Source organism: Pituophis catenifer, unplaced genomic scaffold (assembly GCF_029215685.1).
Source record: "Pituophis catenifer annectens isolate HBS135680 unplaced genomic scaffold, rPitCat1.0.hap2 SCAF_1, whole genome shotgun sequence".
NCBI lineage: Eukaryota > Metazoa > Chordata > Lepidosauria > Squamata > Colubridae > Pituophis > Pituophis catenifer.
The window spans coordinates 246,464,679-246,472,702 of record NW_027256881.1 but is presented as its reverse complement, the minus strand read 5'-3'; the positions used below and the strand labels follow the sequence as shown (position 1 = coordinate 246,472,702).

Here is an 8,024-nt window from a genome sequence, read left to right as displayed (position 1 = left end):
GGAATAAAAAGCAAAGTTAGGTGCCTTGGGGACAATCCCGAAACAACTGGAGTCCTGATTGAGCACCATTAGCATTGTCAAAATCACCATCAATCAATTGCAAAAGGCAGCTTTATTTAGAAGAGCCTGAATCTTATGATGATAACTTTTAAATTCCATCCAACAACTTCTGCCTATCTCAGGTCCTTGGGACTCCATAGCTGGATAATAATGCCAGATCCAGTTAAAACATCTGGCTGATCGTGCAACTAATCATAATAATTCTATTCACAGTTTCTCAGAAGCAAGCCCGAGTTGAGTAAACGCGTACCCCAATTTTTGTCGTTAGAATTTAAAAAGATAAATTACATATCTTATTACATATAATTTCTCTGTAGTTTCCCCCCCTTCTGCAACATGCTCTAAATCACGCCTGCCGAGGGAAAAAAAAACGCACATCCGCGGCCGTCCCCCGGTTTCTCTTCTTCCAACCGTCGGCCGGTCTCGCTCCTTCGCTCCTTTAAAACAGCTTGGCCCCGGACTCCATTTCCCATCTTTCCTCAGGCGCGCTGTCCCTTCCGCGTTGCCGTAGCCGGGCGTGGGAGAGAAGGGAGGGGAGGGGAAAATGTTGGAGGAAAGGCTGTGTGTTTACTTCCGGCCACCCTGAGAGCCGAGGGTGTGTGTCGCTCGCTTACTTCGGCTGGTTGGCTGAGGGGAACCCGGCGGGCGCTGCCTTGGGGGCGGGAACCCAGCGGAGCCGCCCGGAGGCGGAGGAGGAGGAGGGGGGGCGGGCGGGGGGAGAAATTAAAAAAATAAATAAATAATAACGGCGGTTTCGGACGGCAGCGGCGACGCGAAGGAGGAGAGCGGAGGAGTCAGGCGGGACAAGGTCCGCGTTGGGACCGGCACCCATGAGTCACCTCCGAGGCCACTGCGGACGGTGAAGCGAGCTTCTTCAGGCAAAGCAGGCAGGCAGGCAAGGACGTAGCCGGACCCGCCGCCTGCTTGCTCGCTCGCTCGCTCGCTCGGCCCAGAGCACCGCAGCGGCGCCTTGCAGGAGGCGGCGTCATGGACTGGCTCATGGGGTGAGTAGCGCTGAGTGGGGTGGTTGGTGTTTTTTTTTTTTTGGGGGGGGCAGAGGCTGCTTCCAGTTCGGTGGTTCTGCCCCCCCCATCCCACCATTTCTCCTCCTCGAGGGATGCCCCTGCTCGCCCAAGTCTTCTCCCCCTCCTTCCTCTCGGGGGTTTGCTGGTGTTTTGTGGGAAGACGCCGGGTCAGTTTAGGAGCGCCGAAAGTTGGAAGTTTGTTCTCGAGTCGTGTGTGGCCGATGACTTCTTTCTTTCCCCCCCCCTCCACCACCACCTTCGGCTTCTTTTACTCTCTCTCCCCTCCTTCTCCTCTTCTTTCCCACCCACACCCCCATCTCGTCTCCCCCCCGTTTAAAATCGTGGTGGCTTTTGAAAAGAAAAGAGGAGGAAAGAAAAAAAAAGAAAGAAAGGAAGGAAGAAGATGAAAAGAAAGGTTGGTTGCATCCTGTTAAGGGGTAGATGTGCAATAATATTTGCACGGAATCGAAAGTCCATAAAAACGAGAATGAAAGTTGACTGTAGTTAATAATAACCGTGGCAGGATGGTTCCAATGTTGAGTGTGAGGACTTCTCTTTTGAGTTTGGGGATTCTTTTTTCTTTGGGGTGGTGCGTCCTTTTGGAGAGTAGTTTCAAGGCTTTTTGGAGTTTGCAAAGAAATGCAAGCAGGCAGGGGACGGTGCTCCAATCTTGGGGAACTTGTGTGTGTGTGTGTTGGGGGGGATTTGTTTGTATTTATTTTTTTTTTTTTAGCAAATTTTACTTAAGGTGTGGTTATCATAGACACCTTAACCATGATCTGGTAGCAGATTTCTAGGCAGGAATTGCCAAGCGGTGAGAAGTGGGCAAAAGACATGAAAGGGTGTGGTGTGAGTGAAATGCACAGTGCTTACTTTTAACCTGAGTAATAAATGGCTTCCTGCGGTGGCTAGTGTATTTAAAGTTTTCTGAAAATGATATTTGATCAGATAACATTAACCTACCGTTTTCTAAATTGAAAATACAAAGCATTACAACACTTGCTTCTTGGGATCCTGTGTTGCTGGAGAACAAGGGGTCCAGAAGAAGTAGTAATACTAGTTGAGACTGAAATGTGCTGTAATAACTGACTCCTGACTGCTGATACTTTAAAAAATAGTTTTTAAGAAATAGATACGATACATGCAAAGAGTAGAAAGGGAAATATTTTAAAAAAAATAGTGGAGTAATGTATATCAACCTGCCAGCTATCCAGAGTATTATTCTTCAATTGGGTTATTAGAAGGAATTTAATACACAAATGTCCCAAAGGTGCTTTTTCCAAGAGGCAACTGGACCTTCTGATTTTTTCTTTGAAAAAGTTTCACTTCTCATCCAAAAAGCTTATTCAAAGAAAAAAAGTCCAGTTGCTTCTTGGAAAAAGCATCTTTGGGACAACCATGACATGGATAACTGAGAATCTCCATAGACATTTAGTTAATACACAAATATTGCCTCAATCTATTGATATTGTAAGAATTTGGATTTAGAGAATATCGGCCCATTTCGGTCAGTTTAGGTTTCTGTCTTTGCTGTTGCACTTTAACCCACAGTTTAAATGTATGTTTGTATGTTGAAAGGTTGAAGAGAAGACCTTGACAGAGGTTAAAACCAAACATTGCTCACTGAAAAGGCGAGCTCAGTGTATTGGGATTGTAATAGTCTATTACACAGAAGACAAAAATTAGACTAACTTCCTATTACTTTAGAGTTGATTGTCTGTGGTGATCATATGCTGGCTTGATTAAGTCCCTTTATTTACAGCAATTATGTGTACATTCTTGATTTCTATGATTTATAAATATTAGTGCTTCCAAATACATTTACTAGGTAAGATGTTCTTCAAAACCTTTTAGGTTTATTCCGTAATTTGATCCTGTGCTACTCTTCATATCTTAATGACATTTTAGAGAAATTTACAAGATTTCTGCAATTCTAAATCTAACTAGAGGGAAAAAACATTCTTGTATGTTATAGTAAATTGAAAAAGGTATTATCCTGTTACATGGGAAATTGGCTGTTGATCAACTGAGTTACTGCCCTTATATTTAACAGTAACTGATCGGATACTATGTTGTTGAAATGCTGGCAGCACCAATATTTTGTTGTAGTCGATTTGTCAAATTCCTCCTCCTTATGTTATTCAAAAACTATTCTCTCCTTAGGTGCATGAGCATTTTATTTCATAAATGCCTATGGTAGTATTAGGCCTTCAGTAACAAGAATAAATTAATTTTATAACCAGGAGTACTTGTTTCTTATTTTTGGTTTTCAGAATTCCAAGTTGATCTTAGAAACTCTGTGCCTTTTGAATTTGTGTTGAAACTCTCTGGATCCCAGATACCTATTTTTTTAGATTTAATGCTTCTAGACTTTATAAACATAAATAAAAATATCTACTTCCTTCTCTTGTCTTGAACTTTTTGTGCCTTTCCTCTTTAGTAATAAGCATAACATGTAAAATAGTACCAGGAATGGAATATGTATAGGAGAGAATGAAAAGTTTTCAAACACTTGTGGTAGTGCTTCTAATCTCTTAATAATTAGGGAGTACTCTGCATAAAATCTAAGAATGAGAAGATAAAAGCTTAATGACATTATATACCAAGTGTATTTTGCATTGTTCAGAAATATTTTGCTTCAATTACATATACTTAATAAGAAGAAATAATTTATTAATAAATAATATGACAGCTAAGCTGCAGCTCCCATAAGGTCCTTTGAGGATATCAGCTACTGAAAGTATCATAATGTAACAATCAAAATTTCTTCTGATTGTATAAAATAAATATCCTATAATTTGCTGCTGAACAATCCCATGTTAAGATTATGTGGGCAAATTCAATTGCACCACACAAGTAGTACACTGTGCAGTAAATTTAGCCTTTTAAACTACAGGAACTTTTAATGAGACTATTGTGCATAGAAAATATAATGTGCAGTTTTAATTAATATCCAGAAGTGCATCTGTTTTGCATTTCATTTTGATATAATTTGAAAGTTTTTTGCATTTTTTGCACACACAAAAAAAGATTTCTCTGAAAGATGGCTAATTCGTGGCTTTTTTAATTGTATAGTCATAAATATGCCTACCGGGAAACAATTATAAAAGAACACCACTGCTAAATAAATCTGTGCTTCTGAATATGACAAAAGTATGATTATACCATCATAGGATCTGCTGCAATGTAACAGAAATATTTGAAATATTTTAAATACAATTAGCCTAAGAGTATGGGGTTGTCAGTCCTCTGGGACAGATTTGGGGGTGCCTGAGGTAGTGACTTAATGGAAAGGAAGAATTGATCTGCCAGTAGTATCCATTCCACTGACAAACAGTACAACCATAACATTTGGATTATAGTATTAGTTCCTTTAGACAGTCCCAAAGGCAGTATAATTAAATAATTATATTTAGGAAATAGGCCCATTTCTAGATTAACATTGCCATTCGGTGAGTGTTTATCTAGCATACTTTTTAAGCAGTTATTAGCAACATAGTTTAAGAAACCTTCACACAAAGCACAAAAATGGCAGCTAGGTTAAGAGGCATATCGTTAAGCACTGTTTAGTTACCAAGGCTACTAGTCATTGATAAACTGTTCATTAATTTCTTTGACTTGGAACCTTTAACATACCTTAATCACAGCAAATTCCCATATACTAATTAATTGCATATTATGCAGAGTACTTTTTTTCTGACCTTAGTATATAATTAATCTGTAGCATGTTCAATTAGTCTAAGTATACAAATATTTATGAAGAAAAATAACTATATCACAAATAATAGAAATTGTTTTAACAAAGTTGATATCTCTGACAGTAGCAAATTAAGCAACAGTTAATATTAAAGGATTTTCTGGATTCTTTTTTCGCTTTTGCCTTTATCAGTCATTCATTTCAAAAAAGGAAAGTAAACCTTGGGACCACTATGCAAATTGAAGAAATAGTACGTTACAATTTGTAATACAAATATTAAAATCCATAGCTGTATTGTCTTACAATATTGCTATTAACTTTGCTGTACTTCAGTTATGCTATGTTATGCTCTGCTATAGTTGGGGTGAAATTGCTTGCAAGAGATGCAGACTTTCTCTTTCATTCTGCAGCTTATGGATTCTCAAGTACATTTTGGAAGTGTTTTAGGATCTAAAGAGAGAATAATCAATCCTTCCCCAGCTTTGTCAGTGAAAACTGCTTTAATGGAATTGAACACTTAGCTTGTACTTTTTGTATGAATGCCATCATTTAAATAGTGCATAGCTGACTGATAAAATTTGATTAGTTTCATTCATATTTAATTAAGTTCTTCATTTTTTCCTTTTTTTTTTAAAAAAAAAAAACTTTTTAAAGTTAAACACAAGTGATGACTTAGAGTCCTAAAACAGGTTTTCCATTCACACTTATATTTAATTTTATAGCACTGTTCTGTCTGTTCTTGAACAATCTGATATTTCTTGCATTGTTCATCAGACTGGGAATAATTTACAGCTGCTGCTTCTTTACACCACTTTGTTCTAAGATAGTCATTTATCTTTAGCATTTTTTCTAGTTCTAAATATGCCTCAGGGCATCAATTTCCAGCAGGAGCAGGGAAGCAACATGTAATCCTATGTTTTGAACTGAATTTCTATGGTTACATTTCAATAATTTTCACATAATAAAAACAAGTTCAGGCAATAAAAGTAGAACTCATGTCATAAATTTCCATTTTGTAAGTTGCAATGTGCGATAAGCAAAGAGCCAGTCATTACCTCTAATGAGGAAGCTTTTAGCATGTGGAATATAGCAACCCCTTCCTTGTTTTACCCCTCAGGAATTGTGGATTATTTTCCTGTGTCATTAGCTTGTCCCAAATTAATATGCTTAATGACATTGATCAGCCCAAATCAATCTACTGCAGGATGAAGACCACCTCATTGAAGGTTGTAGATCACAATTTACTACTCTGGTCCAGCATGCTTTAGCTATTTTTGACTTCTTTAGGGCTGAGAGAGGTTGACAGGCCCAGAGTCCCCAATCTGACTTCCATGCCTGCACGCAGTACCATCACCACTATACCTTATTGTCTCTCATTCTGCTATACATGGGACCTGAACACTTGGAGGTAGAAATAAACTCCTATAAACACACACACACACACACACACACACACACACACACACACACACACACACAGAGAGAGAGAGAGAGAGAGAGGAAGATCTTTGCCATCTTCCACTTAACCCATAAATTGTTTATTGGCTATAGGGAGAAATGGTGGAATTGTAAATTATACTGTAATTGCTAAATGCACCTACGAATATTCTTACTGTGAGAACTTTCACAGTGTTTAAGTTTTCCTCCTTGATCTTGTACACTTATTTCTGCTGAAAATCTTAAAACCAGCTAGTTTAATATAAGCATCTTGTTGAACCATCTAGAGTACTTACAGATTTTCTTTGAGAGGGATAGAAATAAGTCAAGTCTTAGTCCTTCAGCTCTAAGCAGAGGGAAAAGCATTACAATGCCCTTCCTAATTCTTGGTTTTTCTCCTGGAAAGAGAGAGCTACATAGTTCCTTTCTTTGCTCTTCATACACAGCTTTTGATTGATACCATTTCCTGCTCCTTAGCCTTGTTCATGAATAGACCCTTATAAAGAAGCAGGCTATAGCTCATATGGAAGATTCCTTGGCTCAGAAGAACTGGTTGTCTGTAAGAGATATTGCCTGCTTCTCTCATGGTAGGGCAGCTGTTTCCAGTATGGTTTGCCTCTTCAGTCCATGATCAATCTTCCTTCACATTCTCTTTTATTTTCATATCTTGGATTTTTCACAATTTGAATGACTCTAAAACACTTCTTTAAAAACACATTTATAGTTTGGGATTGGTTGAAAACTTCCTGTCAATCTATCAACATTTTTCATTTGATTGGTACAAATTTCAGTCCATTATTTCAAACAGGTACATTCCGAAACTGCATGGGGTTATTGATTGATTGCTAGATGATACTTCTACCTTGCTTTAATCAGATGACTCTCAATGGCTTACAGGGGGTATAAACAAAAGTTAAAACATCCTTGGTAAAGTTAAAGTCAGCCAGGAACAATCATAACAAGGGTAACAATAACCTCAGCCTCCTACCACCCCCACCACCCCCACCTAAGGGCACAAAAAGATACAGAATAACACAGGAAACAAAAAGTGAGTTGGCATCGGGTATAAAAATGCAAGAAAAGGCCCTCTAAAAGAACTTTGTTTTGAATAGTTTCCAGAAGACTGACAAAGAATATTGTGAATTTATTTTAGAAGAGGTAACCTTTCTATAGCTGTGGGCTATGTTTTGTGGTATTCTTTGAATAACTATGATTGAAGTATATGGGGCAATTACATGAAAACATATAGATTGGTGTGGCAGGAAAGTGAGAGAATTTGTTTGTTTTTTACCTACACTGTTTCGTTTATTTATTTATTTATTTATTTATTTATTTATTTATTTATTTATTTATTTAATCAGATTTCTATACCGCCCTTCTCCTTTTGGATTCAGGGCGGGGAGGTGCTCCATCTGGTTTTATGGCTGTATTGGATGTGAGAGTATTCAGGTGTTCCAGTTAACTAAATAATTTGACTGTGTTCCAGAATAATAAAAAATTCTACACATTTGTACGCAACTATACTGTTAGAAGAAAACAATCATATGCAATATTACAGCCTCCACATTGTTTTCTCACCATCATCATCATTTTACCCATTGTCTATCCACTGCAGGATGAAGGCCTTCTTCCGCAAGTAGAAGATTTTTCTCAGATGTGCATTTTCTCTGCTGTGTGTAAAAGTATTCATATAGTTGTTAAAAGATTAATATTAGTAGTAACTAACTATGTGCCAAGTTTAACTGAAAGGTTAAATGCTATTCTCAGTCTGAATAGAGAGATGAAAACTTCTAGCCCTGCTGAAT

General features: G+C 38.0%; 1 protein-coding gene across 1 annotated transcript in view; it reads left to right on the top strand.

Annotated features, from left to right (window-relative positions):
- Window positions 1–783: 783 nt before the first annotated feature.
- MOB2 (MOB kinase activator 2) overlaps window positions 784–8,024 on the top strand; it is a 127,309-nt gene continuing 120,068 nt past the window's right edge. The window contains exon 1 of the mRNA XM_070932958.1: window positions 784–1,064. Within this exon, the coding sequence (XP_070789059.1) occupies window positions 1,048–1,064 (17 nt within the window). The 5' untranslated portion in view covers window positions 784–1,047. The remainder of the gene's footprint in view (window positions 1,065–8,024) is intronic.